This window comes from Abramis brama (genome assembly GCF_963993115.1).
Source record: "Abramis brama genome assembly, chromosome: 8".
Lineage (NCBI taxonomy): Eukaryota > Metazoa > Chordata > Actinopteri > Cypriniformes > Leuciscidae > Abramis > Abramis brama.
Window position 1 is genome coordinate 34,444,290 of NC_139970.1, and position 26,101 is coordinate 34,470,390.

Below are 26,101 nucleotides of genomic sequence, written 5' to 3' on the forward strand. Positions count from 1 at the left end.
AAGAAACCATTGTCCTAAAATAATTTAATGGAATTTTAAATGGTTCTTCAGTTAGTATGATTACTTGACTAAAAGGGTTAGTAAGAACTGGGACTTAGCAATTTATTTTTTCCTGTGTAAAAGACAATTCGATTTCAATTAATTACTCTGCATGCCACAGTTTTTCATTACATCACGGGAGACAACTTCCTGTCGTAATTTTAACATCACAATTTCTTTTTGTTGTGACACTTTCCCTCCAGTGAATATGAGTAAGTTCTTTTTTATAGGCACATCCCTTAATGTCTTGGCTACAAAAATAGCACACATATAAAATGAATATACTCAGTTGAAATTGGGAGGACATTATTTATACGCATATGAAAACACTTTTTTATTTAATTTTAATTTTGAAGATGAGGAATGTAAATAACTACAAGGGCGTTGGCAGGCTGTGTAGATGATCAGCTGAAAGTAAACGACAGCTTTAGAACTGCATATATTTTCAAAATTAAACAGTGTTCTGAGCAGATTTGTCAGGGCCACTCAGTCTATCTTGAATCACAAATAAGTTCCACTTTTACAGTGCATCACACATATCTTTCTGGGAGGAGAGCCGCTTTGGTTATCATGGTCAAGCAGGAGGCTTCAAGGCTACAGTTTGTGTGTGTAAGTGTGTGTACTTCAGGTGTACGTACCAGCGCACACCCTGGACAGCTATTTCCATTCTCACAGTTCCTGGAGCGGGAATGCACCCCTCCCCCACACTCTGAGCTGCACTTAGACCAGGGTGACCATGATGACCAGAAGATGGGCTGAGGGCACGACACCTTCTCATTGCAGAATCTGGTGAGCATGAAAAATATGCTTTACTGATATCATGAGTTTAGGTTGGTCACAGAAAACTTTCTGCATTTCTCAAGACACATAACTTAATCTGATTTATAAACTGTTGTGCTCATGGGGTCCAAAAATGCCCCCACAAGGACAAGGATTTTGGATATTTCCATTTTTTCCATAAATAATGGGGAAAATAATGTCAGACCACAAGAACAAATTTACCTTTTTACCACTTTCAGAGGGTGAAATTTGAAATCTAAATAATGACTGTTTTGGTTTAAAGACTCAGACAAACATTATAAGTGGATCTCAGGGGTCCATAAAAAAAGAATCTTCCTCATGCGAAAGCAAATATAATTTGAGGCTCCTTAATTATATTACCTAAAATTATGATACTTTTCAAGTTGTGTTTATTTTATTTTATTTAAATGTGCAAAGAAAAGACTCTCTTTTCTTACCTCTGTTCTCTGCTTTGCCCCACACACACTCGGCCGCCATGCCTGGGTGAAGGATTGTTACAGGATCGCTGGCGGACTTCAAACCCAATCTCACAACTTGTGCTGCACTGGCCCCAGGACGACCAGGGTGTCCATCCTCCATTCCTGCAGAAAAAAGAAAGAAAAAACAGTGAGTGTCAGTGAATCTTTTTCGGCAACACTGCCGCATTTTATAAAGCTTATGTGATGTGATGAAAGAGAAAGAGAACAGCTTCGGTAAGGAATTTTGATTTGGAAACGTTCTCAATTTGCTAAAGTGCTCTGTTTCTGCAGTGTATCTCGCATGATGAGAGAACTGCCACTTCTAGTAAAAACACAATTCAGTTTCAGCACCTTGGATGCAGGATGGCACAAAAAAAACTTTTACTTGCCTTGAACAGTTGGACACCTCAATGGTGGGACCCTCACAGTTTTTACCTCCACAGCGAGGGGACGGGCTATCGCATGCCCGCGATCGACAAAGACACGTACTGGTGCCTTCGCCATCATCATGGCTACAGGGTTGCCATGGAGCCCAGGGCCCGTATGCACCATCTGCGGTTTGGTTCCTCAGCTGGAATTAATGAGAAAAAAAACGAGTGAATTTGAAGGTTCGGTGCGTGCAGAATCTCAGTCCTAAAAAATAACGACCACAAAGCAGCTGCCTCAAGTGATGTTATCAATCATGCGGCATAGCACCTTTCACGCAACACAGATTTCAAAGCTGCATTGGGAGACTGACTGAGAGCTATGGAGACGGCAGACATGTGTCGAAACTTCAGTCATGCATGAAGCAGTGAGTGTAGTGGACTCTTTAAACGGCTGGTCCTTACCGGGCAGGCAGTGATATTCTGGAACCACTGGCTCATGTTGGAGCTGTCTTCTATGGTGGTGCAGCGGCGCTGCTTTCGGTCCCAGCCACAGTAAGGGTCCCTTGCATCCAAACACGTCCTAAAATAGAAGGAGTGAGAAAAAAAGAAAAAGGGAGATTGCGCATGAATAGTACTGTATATAATAGTCAACATTAAATTAGAATTGACCTTACTTTTAAAATGCACGTTCTTGGTCTTTGGATCAATTTTATATATATATAAATATATGTATATATATATATATATATATATATATATATATATATATATATATATATATATATGTATATATACAGTACATATATATACATATATATATATATATGTACTGTATTTATATGTGTATATATAAACACATCAAACGTGATCAGTAAACAGTACAGTACATCAAACGTGACAGTAAATAGATTTATAATGTTCTTTTTCCCTTATAATCTTTCTATTTATCAAAGAATACTGAAAAACATTCTTGCAGTTTCCACAAAAATATTAATTCAATTTATTTACTATATATGATTAAATATATGAAATATATACATATGATTTAAAAAAATTCTACTGACATCACCATGCGGGCTATGGGATAACATAGCTATTTCAAATATCTAATAGTTATTTTAATGCAAATAGCTATTTATTGTTTTAGCAAGACTTCATTTGGGTATGCAACAGTCACTTTTCATGATCCAGTCGATTCCCAGACAAATAATTGGATAAAATCAAGTTGAATATCCTGTTGCACTCTTAAACAGATAGTGAAAGAAAAATGGGTTGCAAATGAAAATTCACATTGACTTTTCAACTGGAGACATCCAAAATCTGCTTTCCTTGCTTAACATCGTAGATTAAAAACCTTGCACATTAACTGACAGCAGCCCTAGGCACTACAGTTCCCAGATAACAAATCTAAACCACGCCTGGGAGAATTTCCCATTCTTTCTACAAAACCCTTGCTACGCAACACCTCGAAATTGATTAAATATTTGTAAGCTGCTAAAAAAAGAGAGGCTTAATGAGGTGTAATTAAATCTAAACCCACTAATGAAGTTAAGCCATGAGTGCCGTTTTAAGGGCTCCGGAATTTGGGGCGGTGTGTTAGTAAAGCACCAGCAGCCTCGCAACCTTCCCTTTAGCTTGAAAGGCTCGATTTTGGCACAAGTGTAATGGTTTGTTTGCACTGGCCCTTTGGCGTTCCAGGCTCAAGGTTGAGGAAACACACAGAGTGTTGATACAGTGCAGAGTGCCAAGACTGAATCCTGCCGAGAAGGGAGCTCGAGCTGGGCTGAGTGCTAAACCACTCCAACGCTTCAAGTCTGTCAGGAATATCAAGGCAAAAGAAAAATATATTGCCCTTCAACACTTTCATTTACACAGATCCTGGATGACGCTATCGTAAAATGGCAAAAAGATTCTGTCATCATGTGTTAAATCCATATGATTTATCTTTTTCAGTTGAACTAGGGCTAAGGATTGGGGTTATCTGTACATACATTTTCCTATCACATGTTTTTCAAGTTCACAGTCAGCGCAACTCAATGTGCCTACTAGCAGTAAAGAAAGCAAGCATTTTCAATTAATTGTCTATAGCAGGGATGGGCAACTTCGGTCCTGGAGGGCCACTGTCCTGCAGAGTTTAGCTCCAACCCTGGCAAAAACTCTTTTCTAGTAATCCTGAAAACATTGATTAGCTTGTTCAGGTGTGTTTAATTAGGGTTGGAGCTAAACTCTGCAGGACAGTGGCCCTCCAGGACTGAAGTTGCCCATCCCTGGTCTATAGGGTCATTCATGTCAACTCAACCAGAGGTCCCCAGCTAAAAACTTTGATTTTGATAATTTTTTTGTCAGGTGAAAGAAATACATAAATGAAGAAGAAAGACAAAATATTAAATGTCATGGATGTATATTTAATCCACTGTTTTGTAGAGGGGGGTCAAAATGACTATTTTCATCTGAGATTTGGAGCCAAATTACAGGGGGTAAAAATTACTTTAGAAAGATGCCATTTTATTTTATTTTTACACAGAGATTGATAGGTCTATTAGTAAAATCTGTTTACTTTAGCAATCTTTGTTGCATTATATGCCAACAGAGACAGTTAAAAAATGGGAAAAAGCACTTTTTGTGTTTTTTGCTCCATGTTTGCATACCTGTAACCCAAATGTTGGTCACTTTGCATACAGTTGAACAACAAACAATGTTGAAACTAGAAATGTATCTTGTTTTTTCTATCAACACAATTGCATAGAACATACCTGTCTGAGTGCCATAAATATCGTTTTTACAAAGTTTGCATGCCTGTAACTCTAAAAGTATTAAAGATATCTTAATATCCTTCTAGATTCTAATTCTTAATAAACTTTTCTTTTGGAATCTTCATTTTCAAGGCCCTATATGGTTCAGTCCCATAGATATGGGGATCTCAATACGGCTCCATGTTTAATTGTTAAATTGTACCCGTTTTCAATGGTCAAAATCCAAATGTGGTTTACTTTTCAAACAGCTTTTATGTATTGTTTAAAGAGAAATGTCTGTAGAACAAATGATACTGAAACTAGAAATGTGTCTCGTTTTCCTCTATCAAAATAATTGCAAGTGCCAAAAAATATTTTTCTGAAGTTTACATGTCTGTAACTCAAGAAGTGTTAAAGATATCTCGTTTTAGATTCTTGTTCCTATGAAACTTCTTCTGGAATCTTAATTTTTAAGGCTATTTGGTTAAATCCCAGAGATATTGGGATGTTTTTTGACCACTGAAAATGTGAACAATTGACCAATTTACTCATAGAGCCGCATTAAGATCTCCATATCTCTGGAATTGGACCATATAGGGCTACCAAGATACCAAAAGGAAAGTTTGTTAAGAACCAGAATCTAAAAGGACATTAAGATATCTTTAATACTTATTGAGTTACAGGCATGCAAACATGGGGCAAAAAACACAATAAGTGCTTTTTCCCATTTTTGAACGGTCACCGTTGACATATAATGCAACAAAGATTACTAAAATCAACAGATTTCACTAATAGACCTACCAATCTCTGTGTAAAAATAAAATAATGATGCTGCCATCTTACCACAAAACAGTGGATTACTCACTAAATATACATCCAAGACATTTAATATTTTGACTTTCATCACTATTTATCTTTGTATTTTTTCAGAAAAAATATAAACAAAATCAAAAAATTTGAGCTGGGGGATTTTCTGAAATTTGGTTGATTTGCTACGGAATGACCCTAAAGTAGGGGTGTCCAAACTCGGTCCTGGAGGGCCGCTGTCCTGCAGACTATAGCTCCAACTTGCCTCAACACACCTGCCTGGAAGTTTCTAATATGCCTAGTAAGCCCTTGGTTAGCTGGTATAAGTGTGTTTAATTGGGGTTGGAGCTGAACTCTTCAGGACAGTGGCCCTCCAGCAGCAGGATTGGACAATCCTGCCCAATAGCAACTGAGTGGCAGGCTCATGTGAGGGATTGTGGGACTGACAGCAGAGCAGAGCAAGCAGTAAGAAGCAGTTTAGATATACTCAACTTCATGCAAAACTGCTTAAGCCATCCGGATTCAGTCATAAGTCTTTTCAAAAAAGGGTTTCTGCATCCAGTCAATATGGGTGCTGAAACGAATATGCATCAATTGCATCAGACGTGAGGTGCATGAAACAGGCCTCATTATCATCTTCTCATTAGTTTCTGACTAAGTTTTGGCAGCTATAACGCAACAGATATAAATAAGAATAAATTAGCTGGAGCACCCCTAGCATCATATATAGTGCATGATTGATGAAATAAAAGGCTCCAACCAATTAAAGGATGTGAGGATAGAGAGAAGAACGACAACTTCCTTGTGCACATCAAGGCCAAATTACCCCCCATTACAGAGGGCAGAAACACAAGCCCTCAGGGTGCTGACCTACGAGAACTACCCGTTTAAACAAAAACGTTTGCAGTGATTTCATTAATTACAGTGGAAGATCCACTCCCACGGACCAAAGTGAAAGCCAGTCGTCCATGTAATCTCTTAAGACTATGAAAATGTGCCGGCATGGAAGGAATGCTGATTTGACATTCCGGTGGGCATACAGCAGTAGCCTGTTTTACTGATGAGCTCAGGACACGGCCCTGGGGCACTGCCAGGACTCGACTGCTCTCAGGACACTGCCAGCTGACCTAGTGGAGAAAAAAACTCAATTAACAGCCTCCTGAAGGTGTTTTTTTTTCTCCTGAGTTCTGCGACTTGCACTCCGTAGACAGAGATTTTCACAAGCTGACCACGGTCTCAGAAGAAAAAGGACAAGCACAGCAGAAAAACTCAGCCGTCTAGCCTTGCAACTAGTCACACAGCTCACATATTTTAAAAATAACCTGCTGTGAAAAATAAGTTAGTGCACTTGAGGGCCAATTTAAAGAATTGCACCTTAATTCATGGTTCCTGTGCATGGAAAAAGTGCTAAAACAAAAGCAACACAAACCAACACGAAGAGCGCACTATTTCAGCAGCAAAGCCACATTGCTTGTAAAATTTTAAATAGTGCAAAGAAAATGAAGTAATACATAAAACAATGTGGCAAGGCAGCGGACAGAAGACAATCAATCTTTTGCGGTTTAATAGAGGTTTTAAAGTCATTGGGTCTCATTCATGAAACACGAGCAGAACGAATTTTTGTGTAAATCGTGTGTAAAGTGGTTCTGGCGTAAATTTTCGGATTCATTAAAATGTTCGTATTTCCCAAATGTTAGTTGGTACGAAAGAAATCTACACCTGCTCCCAGCCACGCGTAAATAGTACGTTTAACATCCGAACGTTTTGCTCATTAATAAACTGCATTTTAATTCAACGTAATCGGGTACATATTTACACAGCATTTTAAAAAGGTATTATATATAGTAATTACATACGGTTTTTCTTTTTACTTGTATTACGAGAGCCAGTAATTGCATCTGCAAACGGAACACAAGTCCACAAGTTTTTTTTATATTTTTATATTCAAGCTGTTTTTTGTTTGTTTTTGTTTTTACAAGTCCGCAAGTTACAAGTGTTGCAGTCAAGCTTCATGTCGAACCATTTTCTTTTCACTTCTGGGACTGTTCGATTAAAAGATGAAACTCCATTAACTGCATCTGTAATATGCTGCCAAGCATTTTTACCTAAAGCATGTAGCCTATTACCTAAAAAAATCCTTTTTTTTTAGGACCTGATACGCCACTATGTACGCTTGAAAATAAAATGTGGCGTTTTGAATGAACTTCTGATAATAAAACTTCAATTTCTGCATCTGAGAAATTTCTCTTCTTCATTCGCTTTTTTTTTTTTTTTTTCTTCCAAAATTATACATGTAATAATACAATAGCATTCGCTTTTGAGAAGACATGTTGAAATCCTTCGTTTCGTGTCATAATATGATGCCCATATATAGCTGTCAGTCGGTTTTAATTGGCGGGATTTATGGTAATTGAGAATGAGCGTGCACGCGCGTCCCATTTACGAGTGATTGGAATTCATTAACCCACACACACATTTCACTATCAAATCTGACGTTTACGAAGTATTTGTGAATCAGGAGAAGAATTTTCGGGAATGTCTCTTTACGCGCAAATCACTCACATATTTACTCGTATATTTACGAATGTTTCATGAATGAGACCCATTGGGAGGGCTGTAAAAAATACTGTCTTATTTTATAGGCCTTTAAAAAAGATGAACAAAGACAAATAGTTATTGCTGTCCTTTTAATAGTAATTCATGACCTTTTTGTTGCAAACAAGGGCCAAAGTTTTGTTTTTTATGGATGCACTATGAACACTATGCTCAGAATCAATAAAACTAGCTAACCAAGCTACGTCACACACACAAACACTATAATTGTCAATTAAATTCTCTGCATGTTACCGATGATACAGTTAATGATTTCTAGTGTGTGAAATAGTACAGAAAAATGACCAAATTTTTTTATATATATATTAGGAAAACACCAGAGCCCATAAATTACAGCTTTTCCACACACACACCAAACGCTGACAGCTTAGCTTAGACAGAGATAAGATGGTCAGGTGTTTTAATGGCTTCATCTCAGGAGAAAAGATGTTATTTGTCATAAGTTCAGGACAGCGGAGTTTGAGACATATTGCTTGTCTTAATCAAGAATGGGAGAAAGCGCATGAGAAAAATGGCTTTATTTTGGGACTCTGCCAATGGAGAGTCAGTTAAAAGCCTGTGGTAATAAATGCTCTCACCTTCAGATTACTTTCTTTCCCTGCCTTTCCTCTCTCTGCAGCTCCTCCAGTTGCTCAAGTACTGGGCTGTGTGCTCAAACAAGCTGCAAGCTCTCAAACCCCGTGTTTTTTAGCACCCTGTTGACAAGCTGGCGACAAGCTGGCTGTAAATTGTTTGGTAAAGACGGGGCCTCTGAAATGAGAATTTCTTACAGACTGTCTATAGGGCTTAGCCACAGGTAAAGGGCAAAGACCCTTTTTAGAAAATATACTTATCACCACATGATCAGGGGGAATTTGATGATGTTGAATGACAGAAATTATACGTTTTTGACTAGGAAACAAAGTTGTGCTTACAAATTGGAAACTACATTTTACGAAAGCACTGACTTTTCTCACTTCATGGAAAATGGCAGCATCTTCAACATTTTAATGTAATTAGGTACATACATCTATATTTTTCTGTTTTATGTGCTATTTTATTATAGCTGGTGTTACCTGCTGCACTTTCTTTGTTCCTATTTTTCAAAAGCATATAAATGTAAATTAATGTAGTGATTCAATATTTTGATCATCATCAACAACACAACCACACATGGTGGAACCTTTTTGACATTATGAGGGTTGCCATAGAAACATGTCATGTCTGAGAACGTGCTCTGCTCAGAGTAAAATCTCAAGTTGTCAGCTTGTAATTGCGCTAATTTTAACACAACATGAACGCAGCATTATGGAGGAGACAATTATACTGGTGCAACCTGAGGTTAAGCACACAAAGGTGATAGATCACGATTCCCTCCCTGCCAAAATCAAACCAGCAATTTTCCTAAAACTGAGAGACCCAAGACTTTGTCATAAAACTAGTTTCATGACTTGTAATTAAATATTGCTGTTTATTATAATGTATTGTTACTATACTGTAACTGTTTTAATGTTAATGTTTTTGAAAAAGTATCTTTTGTTCACCATGTTTTTATGCTTTTACTAAATAAATGAATACAGGAAAAGGAGTAATATTGTGAAATATTATTACAATTTAAAATAACTTTTCTATTGTAAACTATTTTAAAATGTAATTTATTTCTGTGATGTAAAGCTGAATTTTCAGCTTCATTAATCTTTAGTGTCACATGATCCTTCAGAAATCATTCTAATATGCTGATTTGGTGCTCAAGAAACATTATTATTGTCAATCCTGCTTGCTGCTTAATGCTTTTGAGGAAACCATGATGCATTTTTTAGGACCCTTTGATGAATAGAAAATTCAAAAGAACATCATGTATCTGAAAGATATTTTTTTTCAATGTAAATGTCTACTGTCCCTTTTGATCAGTTTAATGTGTCCTTGCTGGCTATAAAGTAGTAATTTATAAATAAATAAAAAAAAGCTGTAATACTGCTTTGGGTAAATTTCAAGAAAAAAGCTACATTTTGAGCTAAAAGCTGAGAAAATTGCATTTTTGTCAAAGACTACGTCTGGATCAGATTCAGTACGATGAACAAAACATAGATGGAGTAGATCCAGTCCATCAACACTCCTAAAGCTTCACAGTCCTAACCACTTCCTGGGTCGACATTTCACTTGGTAACATTAGGTCGTTTTGATTTAAATGCTGTTTATTGTTGATGATCGCATTATTTTTATAACAGTGAAAACACGGAAAGCTGTAAAACTCATCAATGGCAGGGAAATGTTTTCTCATAAAAGACGAGAGAACTCGTAAATGACGCGAAAGAGTAAACTACAACAGCTATTTGGTTGAAAGTAGTAAGTACTTTCAGAGCATATTCAAGGAAACAAGGCTAAAAAAAATATCCAGGACTTCCTACACCCCCCACAATCCATAAAGCAAGAGAGATCTAAAACTGCAACATACAGTGATTGTTACAGCAAAAATCCTCCAAAAACACTCTGATGTGATCAAGCATCTCTGTAGACATGGGAACATGGGTTTGCCACATCACAAGAAGTGGGAAAGGAAAGCTGTAAAAACATATTTGTGGTTTTCTGAGTAAAGCTTGTGGTTTGGGCTGTTTATAGTATGCTCTGCTTGCGGACAATGTTTGTAACCTCAAACCCACATTCCTAACAGCGCTCCTAGACATCATCATCACATCATCAAAACTGTCAACACTGACTGCGCTGCTGTCTCTAATTAGGCTGCTGTATGTAAAATAATTCATCAATAGACCTTAGTCAGGGTAGACGCCATAATTAATTTGATGAAAATTAAGCTGTGAGGTTGTCATGTCTTAATTCTAGATCATGTCATATTTTCACAACCCATGTTTATTTTTTTGTAGTTCTTTGCTCATTGGAAAACTTTTTGGAAAGACTTTTTCTATATTTTGTTGGCTGAATCAAGGACGAGTGAACCCAAAGCCAGCCTAATTATTCAGTACATCACTTATCCAAGACCAATTAGTCAAGTGGTTGTTTTCGAAAATTATGCAGTTTTCACATCCCTACTAAGATCCATTGGCTGTATATAGCCTAGGTGTAAATAGTGAATATCAGGAGCACCTTTATCCCACCCACACCTCCGCTGCTTAGTGCTGCACTGTCTTTAGAAATCACGGTAAGGATCCAGCCCATCAACTTGCACATTTGTTTCATCGCTGATTAGGAATCGCCATTTTTTAGTTTATCGATCTGGCCCAGCCGGTTGGTCCCTTTAGATCCCGTCAAACAATCAGTCGGCTGATTAAAGTAAATGAGTTTTTTAAAGCAGAGGCGAGAGGCTAAGGCCAAAGAGCATTAGCAGAAAAGTGAATTGCTAGGGATCAAACTTTAATTATCACACTGCTTTCAAACAAGAGCCACCAACAATGTAGATTAAGTCATTAATAAACACTTCTCCAAAGGCAAGAGCGGGGAGACTCTTTGTCTCTTTTCATCTGTAAAGAGAAATAGCTGCAAAGGGGCAGCAACTGTGAACAGAAGCATAACGATTTTACGCAGAGCCATTACATTTTGAAAAGCCTGCTATTCTTTTTGTCGGTTTTGTTTGCATTGATTTGATTCGTTTCATCACAGCAAGGGCAAAGAAGAGTTTGTCTCTCACATCACTGATGCAATCTCACATCCCTTATTTGCATTTGACCTACAAAAATGTTCTTTAGGTTGCTTTGGTCCAAAAGACAACTTACCAAGCAACAACAATGTGTTCTATATGGGGCGCCAATATAAAACCTGGAGAAAAATAACTTCTTTTTTTTTTAGATTTCACAAAAAAGTCTTTACAAAAATATGATATCTAAAGTTATGCATTAAGATCTATATTTATATTCTATGGTATTATTAGACATACATTGTCTCAACTACTATTTCCTGAGAATCATTGATTGAAAAAAAAAAAGAAAGTTAAAAGTAGTGTCTCTTTCTTCCGAGGAACACAAAAGCAAAAATTATGAAGACTGTGCTGTTAGTTTTTCCAAAGAGGGCACAAAAATACCATAAACATGACATCATTTTTATTTTTCATAAACACCTAAGCTATACAATGTATACATTTAGGCATATTTCCTATACTTTAGAAAGTGTTTTCTTTCTAAAGTATAGGAATCATGATCATTCTGCCCAAATTGGGCTGTTATATGCTAAAAATGTATTTACTTTTTTATTTATAATAATGGTAAAATATGGTACAATTTAAGATTACAAATATAACAAATATTACATTTATGAAGCACTTTTAAATAAATATCACAAAACTGGGTTGTAATATGCTAACATATTTTTTTTAAGCATTTTTAAGTAAATATCAAGCGTTATGTCAGTTCTGGCAGTTCACGTTAGTCAAGCTCTCATCAGCTGACTCTCAGCTGATCCACATCTACCTATAGGAATACGTCGCCTATCACTGTATCCTTCAGTATTATCAGCAGCTATCGCGTTTCTCAGGAGCTAATTACCCTCCTCCATCCCCAGCTCCTCCTCTCGTCAGTCAGGATTGGCATTCTGATTCCCCTTGAATCACAATAAATTCTCGAATTTTGTACTTTAAAATCTTGAATTAATGATATCTGTAATACATTCATGTTGGTTCTGTTCTGTTTCCCCTAAGGGGGGTTATTGCTGCTCTGCATGGATGTGCAGGGAGTTCCAGAACAGAACCATACCGCCAATCCTAACTGTATGCTAATTTTCAATCGTATTTGACGATAGTGGTCATGACAGAAATGGCTGTTACATGCTGAATGTTGGGTTGTTTTTGAAATGCACTTAGTATTACAGCTAACTATATTTACAAAATATCTTAGCTGGATTAAGATAATTTATATTAGCTAGAACAGGGGTTTTCAAAGTGGGGGCCGCCAGGGGGGCCGCAGCAAGTTGGAAAAAAAAAAGTTAAAAAACGTTAAAAAATAAATATTTGCTAATATGAGTATTGTTATGAAAAAACATTATAATAATTTGTTGCATAGCCTATCTGATATCTGACTGATCGGCTAGTGACAAGAATTGGCCGATTTTCACGTGATTTTCAGTCTGACATATGCTGATTCAAATGCACTTGGGCACCGCATGAATAACATCGCGCAACATCAACATCACACAATACGCCGTAGTATTGTCGATGGGTTCAATACGGGGGGCCTTGGCCAGAACCTAGTGGTATTTGGGGGGCCTTGGCATGGAAAAGTTTGGGAACCCCTGAGCTAGAAGGATCAAGGATCATCGTTATATATCGTCATATCATCCAGCCCTAAAACCTGCTCAATATTAAAGCATTATAGACATAAAAGTATCACTTTCTGTAAAGATGCTTTAAAACAATGTGTACTGTGAAAAGCACTATACAAATAAATATAACTTGACATGCAACATTCCATAATTTAATGGAGGTCTCTATTTAATGTCTCTAGCAGCGATCCACCTTCTCCATGATCTGATGATTCGCTTCAGTCAAAGCTCAAAGAGAGGAAGCTGTGGCTGGTGCAGAAGGAAGTCAATAAAAACTGCAGCTCATATGCAGGCCTGTCACACCTCTATGACGTTTCATATGAGAGTACGGCTTTAATGAAATGTCAAAGCGCTGTGTTCAAATGTGAACGTACTCTGAATGTGGCAGAAATTACGGATTAAGGATTAAGGACTCTTTTCTCTGGCCTGCCCTTGGAGCCCAGTGTGATTGTTCCTCCCTGCTGGGTTTTAAATAGAGCTGGCAACGTCCGCTTCCGCTCCATCTCTCAGATCTCACCTTCACCTTGTTTAGTATGCAACAGCTTCAGCTTTCACCACATAGCCTTGTGTGTGTTTCTGTGCATGAGAGAGCATGCACACATACTGAGAAGTGAAATCAAAGTGCTGACTAATCATCTGCTCGCAGTCAAATATGTTTGCCCTCACAGAAAACCATTCACTCGAGACGGCACCCTTCCTCTTTCCTTTGAACCCTCCTAGCTTCCTTTATCTCTCCCTAATTCATCCAGACCCACACTCGATCTTTCACCTTCATGCACGGCGCACAGAGAGCGGACAGTGCGCTCTATGTGCTCCTCTGGCAAATTGAGCCTGACTGTTGTCCCCACCCTGCATTTGGAGTGGGAAGTTGATGGAAAGCTTTGATAGAATACATGGGGGCTGTCAAACGGCACTCCTCTTACTGCTTCAGTCACTCGTGAGGAGGAATTTCTTTTCCAATGACACATCAAGGGTATAATTCCAATGAGGTGGGTAACAAGAGCTCTTACCAACGTGAAAGGAGCCATTCATGCACCTCAACCTGGGTCTGCTGTCACCCAACACCTACAGTCCAATGAGAAAGCAGGTATTGTCCCTGAAATCTAAAAGGCCCTAGGAATGGGTCACAATGGTCGACTAGTTGACTATTTGTCAACAACCGACTAGTCGATTAGTCACATATATATATACACAGAGTATATGAACAGTACTGTGCAAAAGTCTTAGGCATGTTAATATCCCCCTCCCTCCCAAAAAAAGGTTTTAAGTCAGTTATTTATATCTTTTGCTGTAGTGTGTCAGTAGGAAATATCAGTTTACATTTCCAAACATTCTTTTTGCCATTAATTGTAATAATCCAGTGAGATTTGTGTATGCACAAGGAGTCTGACAACAGCCGGTATGATCTGATCTCACCATCATCGAGTCCGTCTGTGATTACATGAAGAAACAGAAAAAACTGAGACAGACTAAATCCAGAAGAACTGCAGGAACGTCTCCAAGATGCTTGAAGAAACCTTCCTGCAAAGCTACCTGAAAAACTATGCGCAAGTGTACCTGGATAAAAGCCGCTTTAAACGCAAAGGGTCGTTACACCATAAATTGATTTGAATTAGTTAATAGAAGTTAAATCATAAATAAATTAAATTTGTGATTTTATTTTTGGAAGCATTCTCACTTTATAGCATTTTAACACAAGTGCCAGTACTTTTCACAGTACTGTAGCTTTACAGGAAGGTTCATCATTTAGAACTTTCAACAAGGCCGTTTCTGTACTATGTTTCGATCTAAATCCTGACTGAAAATTTTCAAAAATCTCATTTTGGACTAGAAAAGTCTGCAGTTGGTTTAATGCGACTTTTTCAAGAAGTTTGGATAAAAATGGCAATTTTGAAATAGGCCTGTAATTAGATAAAACATTTGGATCCAAATTCGTTTTTTTCAAAAGAGGCTGTACTAAAGCATGCTTAAAATCCATTGGAACTACTGCTGCTTCGAAACTTCTATTAATTAAAGTCAATATACTAGGACCAATAATATCAAAAGTCTGCTTAACTAATCTAGATGGAATAACATCACGGCTACAATTTGTAAGTTTTAACTGCCCAACCACCTCAACTAAAGAATGAAAAGAAATAGGTGAAAATCTATCAAACATAGCAGAGGTGAGACAAGTAACCGTGGAATCATATGAACCAGGTAAAACTTGTGTCCTAATATCATCAATTTTCTGCACAAATAAATTCAGCAGATCCTCACATGTGATGGTGTACAAAACAGGACATGTAGTAGAGGGATTTAGCACTGAATTGATAGTATTGAATAAAATATTAGGAGTACTGTGGTACCTTAAGATTAGATCAGCAAAATATTTTCTCTTAGATGACTTAACTGCACTCTGGTAGGCAGTTAAAGACTCACGTAGTATATCATAGGACACTTGTAATTTATCCTTCTTCCACCCACGCTCTGCCTTTCTACAAGCACGCCTCAAGCCCAGAGTAACCTCATTTAGCCAAGGTTCTGGTTTGGCCTTAACACTCTTAACCCTCAGAGGAGCAACTGAATTCAGAATAGAAGAACATACATAATTAAAATGATCAAGTGACACATTCACATCTGAATACAAAAGGATCTCCAAATTAAAATTAATATCAGATTCAATGAATGCATTTTTAAACTGCTCAGTAGTGGCTGCATTTAAGTTCCGGATCTGGTGAATTGGTAATGAAGTATTACGAATGACACAAGGCAGAGTTACAGTACAAGTAACAGGCATATGATCAGAGAGAGCTAAATTATGAATTTTAACATTCCCAACAGAGAGACCATAAGTTAATATTAAGTCCAAGGTATGTCCACGAACATGAGTGGATCCAGAAACATGTTGTGTGAGGTTAAAAGAGTCAATCATATCCAAAAAAATGTTTTGCCAGCGCATTGGAAGGACAACAAACATGCACATTGAAATCTCCCACAATTAAAAATGAATCATATTTTAAACAAATCTCACCTACAAAGTCTGAAAACTCCTGTATAAAATCCTTGTTATATTTAGGGGGCCGATATATAATTGCACAAACAATTGGTTCTGTAGTGTTTAGTTGAAACAATTGCAGTTCAAAACTGGTAAACACTCTGGTGTGAAGAAAACGACAATTAAAAGATTTCTTAAAAATAGATGCCACACCACCTCCACGACCAGAAGCCCGAGGGAAATTCAGAAAACCACAATTTGGAGGGAGTAACTCCGAAAACAGGGTTAAGTCACCAGTATTTAGCCAAGTCTCAGTCAGACATAAAATATCCAGGCTCTGAGTATTAAAAAAGTCGCTTAAAATAAATGTTTTGTTTGCTAGAGATCGCACATTTATTAAAGCAAACCTTAGTTCAGTAGAGGCCTCCGTTACATCCAATTCGCGATGCAGAGATCGTAGATTTTGCGAAGCTACTCTCTGTCTACGAAGCACGGAAGGCCGACGCAGCGGGGGCTGATCAGATGTAATCCACTGGAACGGCGTCTCCATAGAACGGACGGCGATAAAATAGTCGTTCTTCTTAATTAGACCACATAAGGGTGAATATGGTAGAACCGTCTGGGTGGATAGGCTTGCCTTCAGTTTTACTAAAAGGCCGCCTCGATTTCCGCGTCTTCTACAACGCTTTCTCCGGCAAGGTAAGCAGTACAGTCGACAAAGATACTTCGGGAACGGACAGCAGGAAGGAAGTCGATGAGTGTCGCATCCTGGTATGATGGTATGCAATCGTTCCGTCTAAGATTTAATGTCGAGTAAAGTTTGACGATCATAGGTTAACACAGCTGGTAGACTCATAACAGTATGGGCAATCTGGGCATAGGCCATTTGGTCTATGAATAGATCTCCAAAATCAGTTTTAAATTCATAATTTAATATTAATGAGATTTTTATTTAAGTAATGTTCTAATTCTAGATGTTTGTAAATGCTGCATGATTTTGGACGTGGTTTAATCAAAGGCCGTGCGCGTGAACTTTGAACTTTCATGTCGCTTTCAAACACTGGAGCGGCCGCGACGCAGAGTTGCCATGGAAACGGCGCTGGACCACTGCGACTGGTAAGCAGGAAAACTCCCTCTCTCGCTGTTGTTTTCACTACTTTCAGGTGATATTAGTCTCTAAAATCACAAGAATAATACACACAACTGTTCTTGACACTTCTCTTACTTGTACAGTAATTGATACGCTTCTGTTGAATATTTACTTTTATAGACATGGTTTTGTGTCTTCGGAAAAGTCCGTTAGCATCTCAACCGTTTTCAGAAGAGGTAAGCTAACGTTAAGTTGACGTTAACTCGGTTGAGCTTTTGTTTATGAAAGTTTGGGCTTTTAATCACCTCTTATGTGTATATGTTTTCCTTGGAAGTGAGCTAATTTATTTTACACAAAGTAACTTTAAACATAACGTATGTAATCGGTGACGTCACTTACATTTAGTGAGAAAATTGGTTGAAACTACGTTAGCTGCTAGCTCAGTGGTAAACAAATATTGATAAAAAAATGTTCTGTGATTTCAGCAGCAACAAAATAACCCATAACAGAGGGAAAGCTCCACGACTTCAACATTTCTGAAGAAAGCTGCTGCTGGAGAAGTAGGAAATACTGGTAGGAAATCCAAAACTAAAGAATTAATTATTGATTTTAGGAAACAGAGCCCCCCTCTTTCCCTCACTATCATTGATGGCCAACCTATTGAGATAGTACAAGAATACAAGTACCTCGGCACAATAATTGATAGTAAGCTATGTTTTGAATCACACACTGTATACTATTTATGTAATTGTCAGAGCGTTTAATTTATAATCAGTCCTCTTCCATCATGCCAACAAAGACATCGACAGCGTGGCAGCATTTTTTTTTTTAATTAGTAAACGGGGAAAAAGTCAAATGCAAATTTATATTTGATATGATATTGCGCAGGTGCACGTGATGCAACGCTGTCAGAAATTTCAGGACTTCAGTCGACCAAGATTTTCTTTTGTTGATTACAGCCCTACTGTTTTGTCTGTCTGTCTTCTTGTTGGTTTCTTGTGAGTAGGCTAACATACATTCTTCTGTGCTTTTTAAATGCTGTATGCAGTCTTCCAGAACACAGCTGCCTGTGGATGACCGTTCTGTCTGTCTGGTAAGTTATATTCACTAATAACAGAAGTATACTATAAAGTGGGACCAGGGAACTTCTGCAAATAGAAATCTGAGATAAATAGGAAGATAACTAAATTATTTTAGTTGTCCCCTTTGAACCCCAACACGACTATTTCATAACAAGCTTTTGGTAATATGACCCAATGTGATACCAATTTATGTTCTTAGGATATTCCACAGGCAATCAGGGACCGCTGCAACAAGGTCACAGCAGCCAAATATACAAACGATCTGATGCATGGCCTGTACACCACTGCATTCATGGCATCTCACAGTGTGACTGGGCTTGGGTCATCATGCAAGGGGGAGACATGACCATCACTCCCCACTGAAGATGTTAAAAAGATTGTTGGTAAGTATTTGTTCTTCAGTGACAGTCAGTAATGTACCATCCGTAAAGAGTGACAAATGCCTGCCGCACTGTGTAGTGTAGTGTTGTATCATTTCACAACATTAGAAAACATTAGAAAACATTGAGTGAGCCATACAGACTTTAATTAAGAAATTAAGGTAACCAGGTATTTTGCAAAGCAGGCGTGGGTATGTGTTGCCCTTACTGTTACTCTTTCACTCTCAATAGTTTGTCATTGTATCTGTAATATCTGTGTATGTATATGTACCTATTTGTACTTAATGTCTATGTATCTATCTGTAACGTGTCTGTTCTCCTTTCCTTTCCTTCCCTTCTTTTCTCTCTTTAGGTGAAGCTAAATCTGTCTTCCCAGAAAAGTCGGATGCTGAAATTAAGGGATTCATTCGCCAGAAGTTGTCAAATGCGGCCAAGATCATAAAAAGACAATCATGCTAAATCTATGGAAAAAATAAAATAAAATGGGAAAAACATTTTTTAGTTTACGGTCTTTTTATTTGCCTGAGCTAAATATTTAAATTCATGTACATTTGACAGTTGTAGATATGGTACAAATACCATGGTACACGTCCCATTGTACTATTAAAAATACCATGGTTTATGTACCATGGTGCCATCAATATACCATGGTACATGTACCATGGTACTGTCAAAAATACCGGGGTACTAGTACCATGGTATTTGTACCATGGTACTACCATGGTACAAATACCATGGTAAAATTTCTTATGGGGACGTACAACAGCAAACGAAACAAAGACAAATACGCCAATGAACAGACGGCAAGCCACATACACCACATACATCTTGTTCATATGGACCGCAGTATTCCATATGTATTATTATGTATTATTATTATGTATTATTTACATAATATATTTATAATTTATAAAATAATTATAATTATAATTTATTTTAATATAATTCAATCCACCTCCACTACATCCATAGACATTGAGGGCCCTATCTTGCACCCAGCGCAATTGACTTTGTACACCGACGCATGTATCATTCCTATTTTGCACCCGCGCAAAGCGCGTTTTTCCCTCCACAGAAGCACGTCGCTAAACTAGGGAATGAACTTGCGCTCATTGGGCGGTTCAGCGCAAAAAAGGAGGCGTGTTCCAGCGCAAACGTTCCTTCATGCTATTTTGCAGGTTTAGAAAACAATTGCGCCACTAACCAGGAAAAAATAGTTTAAAGTCAGTGGCGCGTTGCGAATGTTATTCATATGCTATTTTAAGGGCGCATGCTTGGCCATAATCAATGAAGCGTGTGCACAACGCGCATACACTTTGATTCTCTCATCTACACAGAAGCAGCAGTTTTCATTTTTGCAAATCATACATTATTACGATAGATAGATAGATAGATAGATAGGTAGACAATTTATTATAAAAGCATACATCTAGCTTACACATTTACCCAAATTATCATACGCCTTTTTAACCGAAGTTAATTTGGGTGGGTTTCTCCATCCCCAACCTCCCTGACGAGAGCGTTGCTCGATCTCCTCGGCTGTGAACCGCTCCTGGCGCGCGCCTGGCAAATCCGCCGTTATAATAGGAATCCGCTTTAGAACAAACGCGCCTGCTCTTAAAGGGAATGTGAGATGACGCTCTGATTGGTTTATTTCACGTTACGCCCAAACCACACCTATGAATAATGAAGCTGCTTCAGACCAACCCATTTTAGATTTGCGCCTGGCGCAAGAGTCATTTATCCCGCCGGGAAACTAGCAACAGCGCCAAGACCCGCCCACAAAGTTACTTGCGCTTTGCGCTTTGACACTTGCGTTTCAGATCGTTAAAATAGGGCCCTGAGACCGTATTGGCCACTGTCTTGAGCGGTCTTGCCAGGAGCAGCATGTCAAGTTAAAAATAGTGAAACCCTTCAAAACCTGTTCAATCTGTTCCATTCTGTCACATCTGATCGGGGTATTCTGGGAACCTAAAACCAAATCTAGAATAATTACTCAAGGCATCCATAAGGCTAGTTAAGCGACTGGCAATCCAGCAATCAGTCCATTTTTTAAATATGCAGGTTTGCACATCCCAACCTAATACCTGCAAATGCCAGACAAATGAATGATCTTGATTTTGAGAGTTGTTTGCAGCACAAAATGTACTGATAAAACGTCACTCACAATTCTGTTTTGTAGCTGGAGCATCTTGCCAGAGGGATCTTGAGCACTTTGTCATTCAGGCCCACAAAAAGAGTCCTGTCGCCATGGAGAATTTGAAGGCTCAGGATTGGCTCACGCAGGCCAGGAGGGAAGAGTTGCATCTCCTCTAAGTAGCAACCTTGCAGGTTCTTATTTGTGGTTGCCAGGGCCTTAAGAATAGTTCCATACTCTGATAAGTCAGAACAGAAGGGAAAGCATAATTACTCAAGGCTGCATAACTAATGCTATTTATATAAGGATTTGGTGGTAAACTTTTTACACAAAAAGAAAAATACAAAACTGAAGTTGTCTAACTCCTCAAGGCCTAATTACCTGTGCCTATGTACATGACATGGTGCAAATTGTCCTGCCCCTGTACAATGTCAACAACCAACTTAGAGAACCGCACATCATCCTGCCAGACCAGCGGGTCCACAGAAACTGGCTGAACCACGTCATTCATGAGGTAGAGCCGCTGGGCGTCCTGCAGACTTCGTTCAGTTAGTCCTTCATTAGGCCCTTCTTCCTCGATGGTCCCACACTGGTAAGCGTCATTAGGGTTTGACTCATTAATTAGTGCAGAGGTCAAGCAGGGCAGTGCAAATATAAACTCACAAAAAAACTTTTCCAAAAAATAACTTCTCACCATGTAATTTTATAGAAAAGTAGACAATAACTGAATTACGATGCATGCAAGTACACCCAGCTGGTATAGAGCAATTACTCTCACAGTGCCGGGCTGATAGAATTTATATATTGGCTGTTTGTTCCAGACACACACACACAGAGAACAAAATGTAAAAGTGATGCACCTGGAAGTTAGGGATGGGGTTCGGGGTGGGGAGCCACGTGGAGCGAGGGTTCTCCTGGGAGCGGAAGGGCCCGTTGAAAGCCTGCGTTATTGCGCTGAGGTTGTACGCGCAAACTGCAGAGGCAGCAATGCTGTTCCTGCATCACAAGAAAGAGTAAAATTTAGCACAATGAAAACATATAATATGTTGAAAACATATACACACACTGTAAAAGACCACCAATATAAAAGATATTCACAATTTTCGAATCAGTTATCAGTTCTGATAGTCTGGGTCTGCAGATAAATGCCATCAGGTTCATTTTACTTAAATTAATTGTTCTCTAAAATAATATGATGGAACGTATTTTCATTTTTGTGTCTGAGGTTTCCCACACACAGCATACAGCTGATGGACCTCTACACACCATGTACCTTACCAACATGGTATTGTTGGTATTGGGCTGCAAAAAGTTCTAGAATCTTGAGACAAACATAAAAGTTCATAATCTGATCCCATGAGGATCTTGCCAGCTTCTTCTGGCATGAAATATTCTAAAATGCATCGTGACTTAATTAACTCCCTTGATTTGAGTGGCAGGTGGCCCAGAGACTCCAGTAAGCTGTCAGGAGCAGAGATGAGCTCTGCAGTGGATGGATTGGGTGGTTATTCTTGTTCCCAGACTCACTCAATTTTGGACAGATGACAGTGCAGTTTCAGAAGCTGTTGAAGTAACAAAGAAAGGACCAGAAAGGACCCCAAGTGACCAGAGCCATATTCAATTTCATTTGTTATTGACAGGTCTGAAAAAAAGTTCATTTTGAACTAAGTATACGCTGCTTTACTGCTTATACTTACGACATTATGAGTATGATAAGCAGCAGGTGTTAAAGGTCACTTACATGACATGCTCTGTATAGCCTTCAGCTTTGGAAGTCAAAGTCTTCTGACTATGAAGGGTACAGTAGATCTCATGGCTATTTAGATGTTAGGAAGTAACACACTTACAAGTGTTACACACATACAAGGAAAGTAGCATGGCGTCTTTTGATGTCAACTGAGAAGATAACTAAAATTGGAAAGTTATTCTTGTTAAAAAAAAAGGGAAAAAAGTCGGCACACCATGGCTCCAAAAAATTGAATATTTAATAATAGACTCACACACAGGTGGTAACGTTTCGAGCACGTAGGCTCTTCGTCAGACTTCGTCAAAGTTATTCTTGTTACCATACTCATTATTTTGTGCTTTTGAGACCGCACATAAATGAGCAGCAATAACTGTGACGGTAATGCCGGAGCCACAGACAGATGGGTCCAGGTGCAGAGCTGCAGGACGGGGACTCGGCCTGCCAGACGCTGGTGTCTGGCTTGGGCTCTTGTTATGTGGCATGGTGAGGCATGGACTTGAAGATTCAAGCCTGGTTCTGCAGCTCGACTCTGGGGACTACATATGAGGGGGTTCAACATGGAAAATTAGCGAAGTAAAGTGAGAGTCTCTTGGAAGTGCAGCTCAAAAGGATGTTGCGCCAATGAAACATTGGCTCTAAACCGGTCAGCCTTAGGCTGCGAGGACAGAGCAGGCTCTGACAGGACAGCCAATTATCTCAAGCTATTTTTTCTCTTTCACTCTTACATTCAAAAGCAAGTCTCTGAAACTTTGTTATGAGACACTACAGGCTCTTTTCTTTTTTTGAGGTTTTACTTTTATAGAGAAAGGGAAAAGCTAGTGAGCTGCTTCCCTGCCGACTGCCTTTATAAGTGGCTAGCAGCAGAATACCACTTGCTAGTATTTTTTAGACTTCTAAATACAGTTACATTTACACACAACTAAGTTATAAATAAAAGGGACACAAGTGCAATTTGTCATACAGTGCAATTTGTCTTCTAAAGGTTTTAGAACCAGTTTCTTACGCTTTCATATTCAGTCACTATAGTTTACGAAGATATTTAGGCCTGTTCACACCAAGGACAATAACTATAATGGTAACTATAAATAAAATGTTCTAGTTAATAACCATGATTCTAATTCCTTTAGAATAGAGAATCCCTTTTAGAATGATTTTTTCCAGTTGATGAACGATAAAAATACTGGCAGCCAAACAGAATCCACTCAACTATAAAGAGCTTGAGCATTTATGGCAGACAACATAACTGCAGCAGAATGTCTGTGTGGACGCTAATATAGTTATCAATATAGCTATCTTTATAGTTATTGTTTCTTGGTGTGAACAGCTCTATATAGTAATTATTCATGACTTTCACAATAAAAAAGGGTGTGACGTCAAGTGCATCATTCAGAAATTAATTGAAATTACCATTTAAATTCCAATTCCTGATTTTAAAGTTGGCATGAAATGGAAGTTGCGATAGTCTTTTCTTCCCTATTCTGACATATCCGAGCAAGGTTTATAGTATGTACACACACACACACACACACACACACACACACACACACAGTACACAAGTACATGCTGTACAAACATAAAAATGCATTTATGCACTGTCTGGTCAAATAATGCATGCCTATGCTAAGTCACTGTGGCATTTTATTGCATTTTTGCTTGTGCAGATGTGACTTTCACACATATGATGGTGCAGTTTTAAAAGCTCTTGAGGTTTGTAAAAAGTAAAGTACAGAGTTTGGTCCTATAACCCTTTGGAAAGTCACCTACTCTAGCAAATCCCACGACACGCTTGGTATAACACGCAGCATATGGGAATGAAGTCTTCTCACTGTGAGAGCAGATGACTTCTGAGCTTTCCAAGCGACACGTACAATAGATCACATGCTTATTTAGATGAAGTCATGTTGAGTTATGGTGACAGAATAGACAATATGTCAAAAAGCACAGGGTCATTTGAGGTCACCCAAGAGGTCCATAAAGTTCATTTTGACCTAGAGTAGGACAGTACTCAAGGGGAAAAAGGGAAAAAAAAAATAGAAAGATATATCAGTGTAGAAAAAAAGAAAAATACTTCAGTGTTTCAACTTCAGTGAATACTTGCATCGCAGCAAAAAAACAAAGAGCCAACTCAGCAACATTCCACAGCCAGGACTGAGGCAAGATTATTCATAAATATTTTTACAGCATAACAATATCTGCTCTTGTAAAAATGTGCACTGAAGCATAAAAAGAATATTAATTATCTTAATTTAGACTTAATTTATTATTTATTAACATATTGCAACAAAATATATTGTAAATGCAACAAGTTTAACTTTTGTATACACCTTCTGCATCTTCTATAGAGCTTTTATATTTAAATGTAATACATATGTATATTAAATATTGTTATTATATTAAATATTTATATTTATAATCAATATTTAAATGAAAGTTTATTACACAATATTCATATTTACAGTACGCTGTTTGGTGTACTGATTTTACAGTTATAGCACATCATCTTCAGTTTCAGAAAGATGAAAAACAACAAGAATCCCCTCAATACAACCTTCATACAATCTACATGAAAAACATAGGCAAGGAATAAACACGAAGCAAAGATTCCTGCTATGGGGTATAAAAAACTCATTTCAAGGTGGATTTTGTCATACCGCATCACAGTGTGCAAAGAGATGCACTTGGCTGTTATTCGGCATTTGTTGTAATTCAGGCATGAAAGTGTGTGTATTCACGATAGACGTATTCATTCACACCTGCGGATCTGTTTTCCAGAGAGGTTGTCTGTCATCATACTAAGTGCCAATAGGTTTGTTCCACCCTGTTAACCTGCGGGTCAGTGACAGAAATGAGGGTGATTGCTATTCCTTCAAAAGGTTAATAAAAAAAAAGAATCCTATTTAAAATATTTTTAAATTGGTCTCTATAAACATTTCCTCCTCCTTCCTCATACCAAAATGTACGATAGGTCAGGAGTGGCTAAATAAAGGAAAATGTCCCGTTAGCCAGTCATATCGCAAAATAAACCCAGGAAGGGTCATCAGGAGTTAATAACTTAATCCTAAATTTAATTAGATGAGAACAAAGAGATGCTGAGTGATACCGGAGACATGAAATTATCATTGCTTTATAGGGAATCATTCGCCAATTATCCAATAAAATTATCATACAAAAAAATTAGCTCTGATTGACCAATCAGAATCAGGAGCGCCATGTAAGAGGTTTTATAAAGGCAATAAGAGAAAGAGAAACAGTGATTTTAGCAGTTAAGGCCATTACAGAAAACCCTTTTAGAAAACCGAAGTAAAATCTTTGCAAAGTGCAACCTCTCCTGACTTATTGCTTTTATAAACTGCAGCAACAGCAATTTAATAAAACATACCGATGGTCAAGTTAAATTTATGAACAATAATAATCATAAAACAGCTGAGGAATCTGAGCCAAACACTGAAAAGCTTTGATGCAAAGATAAAAAAAGTTGTAAAAAAATAAAACAGGGAAAGAAAGAAAAGGCCTGTATAATATCCATAAAAAAGAAAAAAAGAAAGTTCATTACCTAGAGTAGCTTTCCACAAAACATCTAATACATATTAGATAGCCGTTACTGTCTGTAAGCTCAGTGTGATGAC

The 26,101-nt window shown here is 38.0% G+C and overlaps 1 protein-coding gene and 1 long non-coding RNA gene across 7 annotated transcripts in view; one reads left to right on the forward strand and one right to left on the reverse strand.

Moving 5' to 3' along the window:
- sema5ba (sema domain, seven thrombospondin repeats (type 1 and type 1-like), transmembrane domain (TM) and short cytoplasmic domain, (semaphorin) 5Ba) overlaps positions 1-26,101 on the reverse strand; it is a 147,002-nt gene that overhangs the window by 20,671 nt on the left and 100,230 nt on the right. For 5 of the 6 annotated variants that reach the window (XR_014607568.1, XM_084123155.1, XM_084123152.1 and 2 more), the window contains 7 exons: positions 21,589-21,724; positions 21,110-21,317; positions 20,759-20,966; positions 2,129-2,246; positions 1,688-1,869; positions 1,278-1,421; positions 678-825 (listed from right to left, as the gene is read on the reverse strand). Coding sequence is in view for 5 of the 6 variants with exons in the window: in XM_084123155.1 (XP_083979281.1) it covers positions 678-825; positions 1,278-1,421; positions 1,688-1,869; positions 2,129-2,246; positions 20,759-20,966; positions 21,110-21,317; positions 21,589-21,724 (1,144 nt within the window). In the remaining variant the exon portion in view is untranslated. The remainder of the gene's footprint in view (positions 1-677; positions 826-1,277; positions 1,422-1,687; positions 1,870-2,128; positions 2,247-20,758; positions 20,967-21,109; positions 21,318-21,588; positions 21,725-26,101) is intronic. The other variant, XM_084123154.1, reaches the window with a different exon arrangement.
- On the forward strand, positions 17,104-18,547 carry LOC311088822. Its single transcript, XR_014607569.1, has 4 exons — positions 17,104-17,155; positions 17,615-17,702; positions 18,178-18,222; positions 18,411-18,547. It is a non-coding gene; the product is annotated as an uncharacterized lncRNA (long non-coding RNA).